The sequence below is a fragment of the Eulemur rufifrons genome, chromosome 7 (assembly GCF_041146395.1).
Source record: "Eulemur rufifrons isolate Redbay chromosome 7, OSU_ERuf_1, whole genome shotgun sequence".
NCBI classification, from domain to species: domain Eukaryota; kingdom Metazoa; phylum Chordata; class Mammalia; order Primates; family Lemuridae; genus Eulemur; species Eulemur rufifrons.
In genome coordinates, this window is record NC_090989.1 from 284,418,225 (window position 1) to 284,432,195 (window position 13,971).

A 13,971-nucleotide genomic window follows, 5' to 3' on the forward strand; every position below is an offset into this window, starting at 1 on the left:
CCCCGCCGGCCACCCCCATGCCCCCACGCACAGAGAGACAGGCACGCATCAGACCCGACACCCCGCGCTGTCCTCATTGGCACTGTAACACGCTGGTGACGGTGGGGACAGTGCACCGTTACGGGTTGCTGGGAGCAGCCGGCACCTCACCCTGCTGCGCCGTCTTTACGAGAGGCCCGAAGGCAGCAGACAGCGCAGGGCACGGCCCCCTCTCCTGGAGAACCTGCCACCTTCCGGGCCTGCGTCCTCAGCAGGCGCGGCAGGAGCCTATTTGCCAGGTTGTCTGTGCTCGGCCTTGGGACAGGGCGGTGAGCAAAACCTGGCGTAGTCACTGGTGGTGACAGCAGGGTGTGTGACAGGAGCACAGCCCGTGCCTGGGTCAGCGAAGGGTCCTTGTCCAATAGCAATGGCCGTGAGACAAACCCGGACCCCAAGGGAGAGCCTGGTCACCCACAGTCGGTGGTTCTGGAAAATGCCAAGCAGCCCTGGGGAACGTGGCTGGGGCAATCAGGGAGGCTCCCTGGAGGAAGTGGCACTGAGCTGGGTCTTGAGGATGGGGCACCTGGAGGAAGGAGCCACCTGCAGATAGTTGCCCAGGTCCCGCTCTCCCGGGAGACCCCGCCCCCTGGGCATGCGCACTGGAAGGCCCTTCCGGCCTCCCCCTCCCTTTCAGAATCCTTCACGCCCGACCACAAGCCCCTGATGGGGGAGGCTCCCGAGCTCCGTGGCTTCTTCCTGGGCTGCGGCTTCAACAGTGCAGGTGAGTCGGGGCAGCAGCCCACCTGGCACCCCGTGCGTGGTCCTCCAGTTCTCAGAGCTCCCGGGGGACAGGCCCAGGAGCAGTGAGGCCCCTGGTGGCCGTGGGGACAGGAGAGGCCGAGGAGGCTGGCAGGGAGGGGTGCCGTCCGGTTGGGAGGTGCGCAGCCCCCCAGGAGTGAGTTCAGGGCTTGGGCTGTGTGTGCCCATGGAGACCTGGGCGTGGGCCGGGGACCGTGGGGAGCAGCCCTCAGGCCTGTGGTCCCCCTGCCAGGAATGATGCTGGGCGGCGGCTGCGGGCAGGAGCTGGCGCACTGGATCGTCCACGGGCGCCCCGAGAAGGACATGCACGGCTACGACATCAGGCAAGTGTGCCCAGGGGGGCCCGCGGGCAGGGTGCGTGGGGTGCGGTAAACAGTCAGGGCCAACTAGGAGCCTTCCCTGGAATCCCGTGGCTTCGCGGGAGAGGCAGCGGGAGGCAGCGCTGAGGGCCCCGGGCTGGCGGCTCCACTGTGCTTTGCAGTTTCCAGGCTCTCTTGTCCCAGGGTCCTGCCTGACCTGTGGACAGCTCTGGAGTCATCCCCTTTACGACGGGGGAGACTGAGGCCTGGGAGCGGGAGGGACAGGGCTGGGCTGGGCTGATCACTAGTGTGCGTGCGGCGCCTTGGAGCCAGGCAGCCCTGCCGGCCGCCGTGCTCCCCCGCCGTGCGGTCACAGGGCGGCAGGAGCGAGTCAGAGCCAGGCTGGGTGATTCCCTGGTCTGCAGCGTGGGGCAGTGACGGTGGCTGCAGAGGCTGCCGGCGCGGGGATGTGTCTGTGTGGCTGGCGCTCGCGCTGGGTCTGGACACAACACTGAGTAACCAGAGCTGGGTACGGGCCGGGGTGCTGACGGCCACAGCTGGGAGGCGTCTGTTGCCCGGTGGCCTTCTGCATGTCAGAACCATCTCTTAAAGAGCGCAGGACGGTGACACAGGCGCTCCCTGACTCAGGCGGGGTCAGGTGGGTGGCGGCGGTGGGCCCGGGCTCCTGCGTCTCATCCCCACGGTGGCCGAGCAGCCCACTCTGCCCAGCCGCCCGGAGGCGGAGGGGGCACGTGGAGAAGGTGTCCCAGACCTCCGCCATCCTTGTCCCTTGCTGGCCTGGGGAGGACATTGCACCCTGGGCTGGTGGTGTCTGACCCCACAGGGACAGACGGACACTGAGGTCCCCTGGCTGCCACCGTCCCCAGGGTGCCAGGGCGGGCACTGTGAGGTCTGCTCCGCAGCCACCTCAGCCTGTCTGGAGCCAGCGCCAGCTTCCCACGGCCGCGTTTCCCCGTCTGTCCCCGGCTCACAGGCCTTGGGGGGAAGGGGCAGGACACGCATGTGTCACTCCTTCCTCTGACACCCAGGAAGACACCCTCAGTGAGGCAGGTACCGGGCGGACGGGCAGTCAGAGCCCACGCTGGGCGCATGTGCACGGCCCAGGGCTGACCCCGAGCCACTGGCTCTGGGCCACGGCAGCCGCCTCGCACGTGGCTTCCTGTGAGCCCCCTTGGGGGTCAGACGGGTCCCTTCGCCCCAGCCCCACACCTGTTACCCTTGGCTGGTCCCTCCCCGTCTCTGAGCCTCTGTTTCCCCACCTGTGAAATGGGAACAGCGGTCAGAGTGTGTCTGAGGCCCCTGCGTGTGGACGCTGTGCCCAGTGCCTGCCAGAGGGTGGAGGTCATTCTGGAGCGTGGGCGCCATTTCCAGGGAGAGTCCTTGGGGTCCGGGTCAGCCAGGGATGAGCTGTTCCTTGTTTAACCGGACAGAGTGGCTGCCTGGCCCCTGCCCTCTCTTGCACCCGCTGTGCGCTCTGCCGCTCCCCGAGAGCCCCGCCCCCGCCCTCGCGGGCCCCTCCCTCCTGCCTCCAGCTCCTGGCCGGTGTCGCCTGGCACAGGTGCAGGCCGGCTCTGCCGTGGCCTCGCCGTGGGACCACGAACACTTGTGGGACCCCTCCGGGCCTCAGTTTCCTCTCTCGTGAAATGAGTCAAACTTGGGGCCCTGCCGCAGGCAGCCGGGGGATCGGCAGGGGGGGCCCTGCCGCAGGCAGCCGGGGGATCGGCAGGGAGGGCCCCTTGCCGACAGCACTCAGCCCGGCCGCACTGGGTCAGAGCTCACTAGATATAATGACTCACACCCTCACATTGGGGTTCTAGCAAGCGCCGCCCCCACCCGCTTGCTAGAATTATGCGCAAACCAAGAGTCAGTCAGCCCTGCCGAGGCTTGGACAGGCGTCCCCGAGGACGGACACTCCACTGAGGACGCAGCTGTGAGGAGGGGGCTCGGGAGGATAAGGATGAGTGAGTCCGGCAGGTGGGAGCGGTGGGGGCAGCCGGGGGCTGTGCACGGAGGCGGCGGGGCCCTGACGCAGCTGCTCTGCCCGTGCGGAGAGGCCTGGCCCACAGGTGCAGCCTCGGAGCCTCTGAGCCCAGCGGGAAGCAGCGTGGGGCCTGCCGGGTTGGAGCTGGACACCACCAGGGGGTTCAGTGGCTGCACGCTGTGTCCCCAGCCTCAAGGGACAACCCGAAATGATCACGGTCACACCATCTCTGGCCCCAGGGGCTGGATTCTGCAGCTGCTCCCCAGACACGGCTGTGACTTCTCCCAGAGACACTGCGCCTCCTGGGCCCCTGGAGTTTGGAAGTGCAGATGAGGGGTCCTCATGGGAGAGGCCACGCCCCCGCCCCTTCCTGCTTGCTGGCGGGGGGAAAGGGGGTCTCTGTTGCCGAGAGGGAGGGGACTGGCGTTCCGACATGTTGCCGACCCTAAACCTTAAAGGTCCTTCACACTGACCTTCCTGGATCATGTGGGCTTCTTGGCCCCTCCCTCCCCTGGCGTGGGGGGGGTGCCTGGGACTCCCCAACACTGGACTCCGGGCAGGAGATGGCAACGTGATGTTGCCCCTGTCGGGATGGGGGCTGCGGCTCGGCCCTGGGCCTGCGGTGTCCACTCACTGCTCCTGGGGCCATCGGGGTGGGGCCACGGGTGGCGATGCTGAGCTCCGAGGCTGCGGCGGTCAGAGAGCCAGGAGCCCTGCCTGGTGCTGGCCCGCGGGGGGCTCCGGTGGGGGACAGCGCCTGGGTTTTCCCTGGGTCCCTGGCCAGCTGGCCAGCTGTCCTCAAAGCAGTGACCAGGCCCCCCATCCGCGGCAGGCGCTTCCATCAGTCCCTCACGGACAACCACCGCTGGATCCGCGAGCGAAGCCACGAGTCCTACGCCAAGAACTACTCCGTCGTGTTCCCCCACGATGAGCCACTGGCCGGGCGCAACACGCGGAGAGGCCCCCTGCACGAGGTACCCCCCACGAGCTCCCGCTATGTGCCAGCTGCCGGGACTCCCTGGGACGTCCTCGGGGCGCCGGGGTGACAGCAATGCAAGGGGTACCCCAACTGCAGGTGGCGAGGCAGCTGCTCCTTCCCCAGGGACTGACCAAGCACCCAGGTGCCGGGCGCTGGGCTCAGGGCTGGGGACACCTGGGGACACGGTGCAAATGGCCCCCTCTCGCTGAGGGGCTGACGTCTAGCGGAGGAGACAGAACATGCTCAAGAACACACGCCCGGGGCCTTCCTGGCAGCTGGCAGCTGCGCTGCCCGGCGGGGGTTCTGGGTGGGGGGCACACAGTGGGCGAGTACAGTGGCACCTTGGGGGCTGGGGGAGCAGCCAGACCATGGTGTGCTGAGGAGGTGGGACCCTGCTTGTACACCCTGCTGGGGGTGCTCTTCCACCCTGGTGAGCTTCTACATATACGATGAAACCCACTGTGAGGTGCCCTTCCCTCAGTTCCTTCAGGTCTGCCCCTGTGTGCTCTCCTGGGCCTCTGAAGACCCAGGTGCTCCTTCCCCATGCTCCAGACCTGTCTCCATCCCCCACCCCCGCCCCTGGTCATCTGGGGATGGCAGATGAGCAGTGAGCAGGCACTGCAGGCCTGCTGCTTTGCTCACTTGCGAGCCAGGGCTGTGTCGGTCACACTGGTTCCTGAGCACTGAGCCGCTTGGGGAAAGGTTGTTGAATGCATAGATGGAGGAGGGGCTCAGGGCAGGGAGGAGGGGCCTCCCACATCGGGGACTCCAGTGCCTGGCCCCAAGAGGGACCCCGGTATTAGCTGCACCTCCCAGGAAGAGACCTGGGGACATCAGTGGTAGAGGCCGGCTCCCAGGCTGCCTGGCCCTTGGCCCAGCCAGAGGGGGCAACCATGATCTCAAGCCGCACATGGCCTCAGGGGCTCCCCAGTCTGTCCCCAAGCTCGTCCCCACCCCTTGCCTGTCCTGGCAGCTCAGAAGCCTCCCTGAAAGAACCGAGGGTCCGCCCACCCTGCAGCGGGATCAGACACGTTCCTCCTGCCCGCGCAGTTCTGAGCGGAAGCTCCCTCCCCGCCCGCCTCCGCTGCCTCCCAGGTGGGGTCCCTCTCGTGACACTTAACAGCCACCTAAGCTTGTTGTCTGTCTTTCTGCTTTTTAAGTAGAGGAACCTACCCCCGTTCAATGGGATCTTGAGACCAACATGTTCCGCCTTGGGAAGGTGCCCCATGGCGTGTCCCCGCCATTCCCTGAGGGGGTGGCTTTGTGCCCTCCATTGCGGGCCCCTGGGTCCCCAGGTGCGGAGAGGACCTATCAGGTGTCCCTACTTAGCATCGTGACCTTGGGAGCCTCTCCTCCCCTCTGGTCTCCCCACTCGGCCTTCCCTGCCCCTCGCGCCAGACTCAGTTTCCGAAGCCCCCCAAGCCCTGGGCTCCGGGCCCCTGGCTGGTGGCACACGGTGGCCCTGGGGCAGGGCCCTTCCAACCCTGAGAGTGGGGATTCTTTTCTGCAAACCAAATTAATTTTCAAAGAAACCTGCCCCCATATAATTACTCTACATGCCCACTGTGTTTGTTATTGTGGGGAAGTACGCAAGTCCCAAGTTTTCCATTTTGGCCATTGTTGAAGCGCACGCCAGTGGCATTACGTACACTCGGCGCTGCGCGGCCACCGCCACCACCTAGTTCCAGAACACGCTCATCCCCCGTAAGGAAACCCCGTGCCCCCAGTCACGCCTCGCCCTGCCCAGCCCTGGCCGTGCCCGGCGCCCTTCCCCGTGGACCTGCCTGTTCACACACTTGGTGCGGAAGGAGTGGACCAGCGCTGGGCTTGTGCGTCGGGCGTCTTTGCCGCGGTGCGCCTTCTCCGGTCACCCGCTGTGGGTCGTGTCAGAACTTCCCTTCCTGTGGGCTGAATAACATTCCACCATCCACGGGGACCACACTGGTCTATCCTCTCACCGGGGCGGCCGCTGGGTGGTCTCCACGTTTTGGTGGCTGTGGGCAGCTGGGGGCAGCACTTGCGTGAGACCCTCTCTCGATCCTCCTGGGCACACCCTGGAGGGGGCTTGCTGGGTCGCGGGGTTCCCTGGTCTGCGAGAGCCACGGACGGGGGTTTAACACACTGACTGCCGCACGAGGAAAAAGCTTTGTCCTTGGGGCCTTGGTGTTTTATTGTGAAAATAGAATAAAAACTTCAAAAACAAAATGATCGTTTCTAGTTTAATGGAACATTTATTACTTTTTGTTTTCTGTATATGAGCTATTAATATATACAATCGAATTATGACGATTAATTGTCACAGTAAGAACACCCACAAGTAAGACTTTCATGAACCAACTGTAGTTACAGGTGCTTCACGAGGCTCCGGGCTCAAAACTAGCGTGAGTTAAATACAACTCATGTGGCAGTCAGTGTGCTAAACACAAGAAATCTGTTTCCTCTCAGCTCTGGAGACTGGGAGGCCCAAGATCAAGGTGCTGGCGGATTTGGTACCTGGCGAGGGCTCCCGTGGCTCGCAGACGGCCACCTCCTGGCTGTGTCGTCACACGGCGGAGAGGGAGCTCTGGCGTCTCTTCCTCTTCCGGGGCACCCGACCTAGGCCCCCACACTCATGACCTCATTTAACCTTCGTAAAGAGCCTGTCTCCAAATGCAGCCTCGCTGGGGGCTGGGCCTCAGCATGGGAATTTGGGGGCACAGCTCAGCCCATAGCAGATGGGATTCCAGAGATCGGGGGCCCTAGGGCGAGGCAGGGGTGTTGGGGAGCGCTGCGGGGTGCCTCGGCCTGGGCTGGCATCCCGGTCCCGAGAGTGAGGGCCTTTGCCGCCTGCCCCTGCCGCCCTCCGCCCTCCTCGGTGTCCAGCGGGGCGTGAAGGTGCTGCTGTCCCCCTGCCAGGAGCTCCTCGCACGAGGCTGCGTGTTCCAGGAGCGGCACGGCTGGGAGCGGCCGGGATGGTTTCACCCGCGAGGCACGGCTCCGGTGAGTAACGCCTGCTGCGCGTCACGTGGAGCCCACCCGGCCCAGGCGGCGGGTCGGTTACTCTGCACGTGGGAAGCCAGGCCCCGCGGACCTGCCCGCACACCCCTTGGCGCCCTCTGCAGCCTGCGCAGGCGAGCGCTGTGGGCCGAGCCGGGGTTGGGGGACCGTGTGGGGGGACAGCGCAGAAGGCCCCCACCCCGGGGGAGGAGGAATCAAGTGCATCTTCCCATAATTTTGTGTGTCTATTTTTGGCAGCTCCAGCTGTTAGTTTGTGCACCAGGAGGGGCTGCGTGGGCGGTTTGCGCTCAGTGCGCTGCGAGTCTCAGCTGAGGTTTCAGCGAGTCCTGGGCTCTGGGGCCTCCCGGGGACCCAGGTCGTGGGGAGAAGAATAAAACGGTCCTGCCTGGGAACCCTGGGCAGGGCTCTGGAGAGGGCCGTGTGACACTCCAGGGCCGGCCTGGGGTGGCGTTTGATCCAGATTTGGACCAATTAAAATCCCCTTCCTGCTGCTGTCGCCCCGTCCCCTCCATCCCCGTGGCAACCCCGCCCCAGGACGAGGTCCAGAGCCCGGGGCATCCACCAGGGCAGGCGGGAGCCAAGGCTGGCTAGCGGGCATCGGCTCTGGGTTGGTGTCCTCGGCCACGCTGTCATTGTCCCTTCTGCTGCTGGCCCAGCGACCATGCGGGGAGGGTGGGCCTGCCAGACCCTGCCTTAGGCACAGCCCGTGTTCCCCCCAGCCTGCCCTGGGCAGGGGGGCCGGGAGGGTGGGAGTCGGGAAATTTCCCTTGGTCCCAAGACAGGCAGACTTTGCACCCCCACCCTGGAGCCACCCTGGGAGCCACTAGGTGACCTTCCCCAGTCCCTGGCACCTTAGCAGGGCTGCAGCGGGTGGGACGTCCCTGCTGGGCTCTCAGAGGCCAGGGCGAGCTGAGCCTGGTGGGCGAGGGGAGGACTCCCTGCAGGGATGCCAGTGCAGGCCCCTCCCTGGACGCCAGGGTGTGAGCCAGGGTGGGGGAGCAGGGCCTGACGCAGCCACAGCCTCACCTGGGCCCTCCCTGCGAAGAGGGGGTGCAGCTCAGGTCTTTGGCTCTGGGAGGCAAGAATCGCCTACACCTCTATTCACACCTGTGCGCTGCGGAGGGAGGGCAGGGGGCAGGGGGCAGAGGTGGGGGAGGTGCAGGGGGCTGGGGGCATCAGAGACAGGTGGGGAGGCTGAGGCCACAGCAGAGCAGACAGACCCTGGGGCCACGTGTCTGCCCAGCTTCATGCTCCTGCGCTGTCAGGGACTTGTCTGCGACCTTGGGCAAGGTTTAACCTCCTGTGCCTCAGTTTCCTCATCTGTGGCAGGGTCGCCCTCGACAGAGTGTGAGGCACGTCCAGCAGGGCTTGGCCCCGAGTGGGTGCCATGCAGCAGCCTCTGGAGCCGTCATTGCGGTCACCTACTCCCCCCCACCTCCTCCAAGAGCCGCCCCCGGCTCTATCCCGCAGCCTTGGCATTGGGCAGGAGGCCTGACAGTGGCCCCTGAGGTCCTCTCCAGCCCCACCGCGGTGACCAGGCTTCTCTGCCAGCCTCCTGAGCCCTGAGCGCGGACACGGGCTCTCAGCCCCACCACCACGGGCGCCATTTGTGCCACGTTCTGTGCCTGGACACCTCATGCCCCTGGCCGTGTCCACACGCTCACCCCCCCCCCTGCAGAGGGGGGCCCTGAGGGCAGGGTGGGGCGGAAGGAGGGAGGGAGGAGGCCGGGAGGGGCTGTGGTGACGCCTCCTCTTCGCAGGTCCTGGAGTACGACTACTACGGCGCGTATGGGCACCGGGCGCACGAGGACTACGCCTACGGCAGGCTGCTCGGGGACGAGTACACCTTCGACTTCCCGCCCCACCACCACACGGTGCGTGGCCCTCCCCCGCGCAAGGCCAGGGTCCCCGTCCCCGGTCCCCGACGAAAGTGAAAGCTCCGTGAGCTTCCCCAGGGCCTGCGGGGCTCTCGCCCAGGGGTCTCCGAGCTCTGTGTTCACCGCCCTTTGGGGCTGACTCGGTTTTGAGGAGGAACCACGTGACATTTCCTTTCTCTCTTCCCTCCACCTGCACGGGGCCCTGCGGGCGGTTAGGTCTGGGCTGAACATTCCCACCCAGGCAGGGGCTGGGGCCGAGTCGGGCCGTGTGGCTCCGCGAGCCGCTCTGGGGCCGGCACCGGCTTCCGTTCCTCCTGGGGTTCCGAGCAGAGGGCTCCAGCGGCAGTTCTTGCAGAGTAGACCCAGGACAACGTGGGCCCCCCAGGGGATGAGCAGAGGAGACTAGAGCTGGGGACGTGCTGTGGCCTGTGGTCTGTTCACTGTGTCCCTTGTTCCGAAAGTGGGCGCGTGAGGCCGGTCAGACGGGCAGCAGGCGGCTCACTGCCTCCCCCAGGGCCTGGTTCCCTCCTTCCGCCGGGTGGGGGTGGCGAGTCGTGGGGACCAGGCCCCCACCGGCATCCACACTGCACAGACGTGTCGTCCTAGGCAGCTTCTGCAGAGCCAACAGTGCCCGTGTCCAGCCTGGCCTGCCCAGTCACTGAGTCACATGATCACTGAGGGGACCTCGCTGTTCTGTGCGTGTCCCGCATGGAGACACGGTGTGAAGTGTCACCGCAAGTCTGATGTGGGAACAGAGCCCAGGGACAGCCTGGGAGGCTTCTGTGAGGGGTTCTAGCAAGAGCGGCCTCTGGGAATTTGGACGCCGCAGTCCCGCGGGGCCCCGTGCCCTGACGGCCCCGCACGGGGGTTGATGCTCTGCTGTCGCCACCTTGAAGCCCTTAGTGCTTTTCAAACGAGCCCCCACGCTCCGAGTTTGCACCGGGCCCTGCGAGCCCTGCCGCCAGTCCTGCAGGGAAGAACTATTTATTTCCACCACTTCCCCCGAAGCTGGCTCTAGTGTAAAATATCTGCTGCCGGCCTCGGGAGGGGGATCGTGCCGCGCTCGCCAGGCCTTCTCAGCGCCCGAGTCTCTCTCGGCCGCCTCGCGGGAGTGCACAGGCTCCGTCTGGCACCTCCTGTGGGACTCGTGGCCCTGCAGGATGTGGGAGCTCGGGGGAGATGCCAACTTGGCTTTGTGGCTCCATCCAGCCTCCGCAAGCGCCGGCAGCAGCCCCAACGCGTGAAGCGTGCCCGGTTCTCGGCGCTGGCAACTCCCCAGCCCGCGTAGACGCGCGTCGGCCCAGGAAGCTGTTCTGGGTTTGGTGACAGCCCCAGCAGCGTCAGCAGAGGCGCCCGACAGAGGGTGGGAGCTCCTTAAAGGCCAGCGATGCCTGGCAGGGCCGGAGCGGCCAGGGGCAGGGCTCGAAGGGCGACAGCCCGGTGGTGTGCTGGTGGCTGTGTAACAACCAGCTCCCTGGGGGGACGCGGGGTCTGCATCGTGGGCCCATTGCCCTGATGTACGTGCTCTCCCCACGCTGGTTCCAGTCCCGGCCGCCAGCATGGCTCGCTGACCATGGAGGTGGGAGGAGACCTGCGTGGCCCGGCGGGTGCAGTGCTGACATGTCCTGGCTGTGCAGCCCCCGGCCCCAGAGAGTGCTCAGCACAGGGGGCCCGTGGAGGTTGCCTGGGGGGACGGCAGGGTCTGGAAGGAGATGAGACACAGCAGCTGCCCGGGACCAGGTGGCTGTTGCTGTTGTCATCTTTTTTTTTTTTTTGAGACAGAGTCTCACTCTGTTCCCCGGGCTAGAGTGCCGTGACATCAGCCTCGCTCACAGCAACCTCAAACTCCTGGGCTCAAGCGATCCTCCTGCCTCAGCCTCCTGAGTAGCTGGGACTACAGGCATGCGCCACCATGCCCGGCTAATTTTTTCTATATATATATTTTAGCTGTCCAGATCATTTCTTTCTATTTTTAGTAGAAACGGGGTCTGGCTCTTGCTCAGGCTGGTCTCAAACTCCTGAGCTCAAACCATCCACGCACCTCAGCCTCCCAGAGTGCTGGGATTACAGGCGTGAGCCACCGCGCCTGGCCTGTTGTCATCTTTATTTTCGATACTGACCACGAGGGGGGCTTATCTGCTCACCGGCGGGCGATGTGCCCAGCCCTGAGAGGGAGGCCCAGGGAATAACAGTGAATGACAGGAGACCCTGAAGGCCTGGCCGGGGCCTCACAGGCCCTGGGGAGGGAATTAGGGAGAGATGTGTGGTTTCCGTAAACTGCTTTCTTAAGATATAATTCACATACCACGCAACTTGTCCACTTAAAGGTACAAGTCAGTGTGTGTTAATGAGTTCACAGGGTTGTGCACCTGCCACGGCTGGTTTCAGAGCGTTTTCGTGTCCGGGCAGAAGAAACCCCACCCCCGTCTTCAGTCACCCCAGCCCCAGGCAGCCCCTCATCTGCTGTCTGTCTGTGGATGTACCCAGTTCGAGCATTTCACGGAAGCAGAATCATAAAACGTGTGTCCTCTCGTCACTGGCTTCTCTCGCTCAGCAGGACTTTCCTGAGGTCACCCGTGCGGTAGCAGGTGCCGGCGCCGCCTCCCTTTCCGTCGCGTGGATGCGCCACGTCGTGTTTACCGCTCATTAGCTGTGGACACCGAGTTCTTGTCACTTTTGGCTCTTACGCATAGCGCTGCTGTGAACACGCACAGACATGTTTTGTTTGCATGCATGTTTTTATATCTCGTGGGCACATAACTGGGACCGGGATGGCTGAGTCATGCGGGGACTGCTGAACGTTTTGAGGACACGCCAGCTGCTTTCCGAAGTGGACGCGCCACGCTGCGTTTCCCCGCAGCCTCCCCAGGCCTGCTGTTATCTGCCAGGCGTGATGTGGCTTCCTGTGGTTCTGATTTGCGTTTTTGTACCGACTGGTGATGGCATGCACTTCTCACCTGCCGGTTGCCCACTTGTGTGTCGTCTTCAGAGAAATGTCTGTTCAGATCCTTTGTCCATTTTAAAATCGTGTTGTGCTTTTATTATTGAGCAGTGAAAGCCTTTCGTGTGGCCTGGGTACAGGTCACGTATCAGACGTAGAACACGCAGACGTTTTCTCTGCCCTGTGGTGGTGGTTTCGGTTCTGCATGGCATTGTTTGCAGCACAACTTGTTAAATTTCGACGGTGACCAATTCATCCGTATTTTCCCTTTTGCCACTTGTGCCTTTGTTGTCATGTCTAAGAAACCAAACCAAGGTCACAAAAATTGACCCTTAAGTTTTCTTCTCAGAGTTTTATAGTTTTAGCTCTTCCATGTAAGTCTAGGATTGATTAGAATTTATTTATGTGCATGGTGTGAGGAAGGGGTCCAACCTCATTCTTCTGCACATGGCTATCCTGTTATCCTGGCAGAGTTTTTTGGGAAGACTGCTTTCCCCGCGGAATTGTCTCCACGCCCTTGTGGAAAATCAACTGGCCATAAACATGAGGGTTTATTCTAGACTCTCGATTCTGTTCCATTCATCTCTACGTCTGCCCGTGTTCAGGGCCACATGGTCTTCATCGCTGTAGCTTTGCAGGAAGTTTTCAAATCAGGAAGTGTGAGTCCTTTAGCTCTGTTCTTCCTTTTCAAGATTGTTTTTTAATATTCTGGGTCCCTTGCTTTTCCATAGGAATTTCAAGATCAGCTTGTCAATTTCTTCCAAGAAGCCAGCTGAGACTTTGATAGGGATTGTGTTGAATCCGTAGCTCAATTTGGGATGTGTTGGCACTTAGTTAGTTTTCTGTGTCATGAACATGGGATGTCTTTCTGTTTATTTTGGTCTTCTTGAATTTCCTTCAAAGTTTTGCAATTTTTTGTTAAATTTATTCCTAAGGATTTTATTATTTTGATGATAATGTAAATGGAATTATTTTATAAATTTCCTTTTCAAATTGTTCATTGCTAATATAGAAATACAATACTTTTTTGTTTGTGTTTTTACGTACTGACCTTGGATCCTGTAACCTCATTGAGCTATTTTATTAGTTCTAACAGTTTTCTGGTGGATTTCTTAGGATTTTCTATATGTAAGATCACGTTATCTGCAAATAGGGATATTTTTTCTTTTCTTTTCCATTCTGGATGCCTTTGGTTTTTGTTTTCTTGGCGAATTACCCTGGCTGGGGCTCCAGTGCAATGTCGGATAGAAGTGGTGAGGGTGGACGCCCGTTTTGTTCCTGATCTGGGGGGAACATTTGGTCTTTCCTCGTTAAGTGTAACGTTAGCTCTGTGGTGTTTGTCAGCCCTCGTCGGAGCGAGGGAGCTCCCTTGTATCCCCAGTTTCTTGTGTGTTTTTGTCGTGAACAGATGGATTTTGTCAAATACTTTTTCTGCATCTGTCGGGTGGTTTTTGTCCTTGGTTCTCCTAACGTGGTGCGTGACAGCAATTGATTTTTAGCTGCTAAATAAACCTCACGCACTTGGGATAAATCCCACTGACGTGGTGTGTAATCTTTTTTCCTACATTGTTGGATGGGGTTTGCTGGGGGTTTGCTGAGGATTTTTGTGTCTGTATTCACAGGGGATACCAGTCCTCAATGGTTTTCTTATATCTTTGTCTGGTTTTGGTGTCAGGGTAGCACTGGCCTCCTGGAATGAACTGGAAAGTATTTCCTGCTCTTATATGTTTTGAAGGGTTTGGGAAGAATTGGTATTAATTATTCCTCGAATGTTGGGTAAAATTCACCAGCGAAGCCGTCTGGGCCTGGGCTGGTGGAGAGTTTTTGAATTACTAATTCAGTCTCCTTTGCGTTACAGTTATGTGGGGATTTTCCATGGCTTCTTCGTTCTGTCTCAGTACCAGCCTTTGCGTGTTTCTGGGCATGTGTCGTTTCGTGTCCAGTCTGTTGGCACGTGTGTGCAGCGGTCTCCCGTGGTGCCCGCGTATGCGGGTGGCAGTGACGTGCCGCCTTCACGCTGGAGCTGGTCCGCTGGGTCTTCGTTGTCCGTGTAGCCAAAGCTTTGTCAATTTTGTTAT

At 61.6% G+C, this 13,971-nt stretch overlaps 1 protein-coding gene across 1 annotated transcript in view; it reads left to right on the plus strand.

Annotated features, from left to right (window-relative positions):
• The window catches only part of SARDH (sarcosine dehydrogenase), a 56,536-nt gene that overhangs the window by 16,292 nt on the left and 26,273 nt on the right, over positions 1-13,971 (plus strand). Inside the window, exons 9-13 of the mRNA XM_069477057.1 lie at positions 674-760; positions 1,031-1,121; positions 3,932-4,073; positions 6,974-7,057; positions 8,836-8,949. Coding sequence (XP_069333158.1) covers positions 674-760; positions 1,031-1,121; positions 3,932-4,073; positions 6,974-7,057; positions 8,836-8,949 — 518 coding nt within the window. The remainder of the gene's footprint in view (positions 1-673; positions 761-1,030; positions 1,122-3,931; positions 4,074-6,973; positions 7,058-8,835; positions 8,950-13,971) is intronic.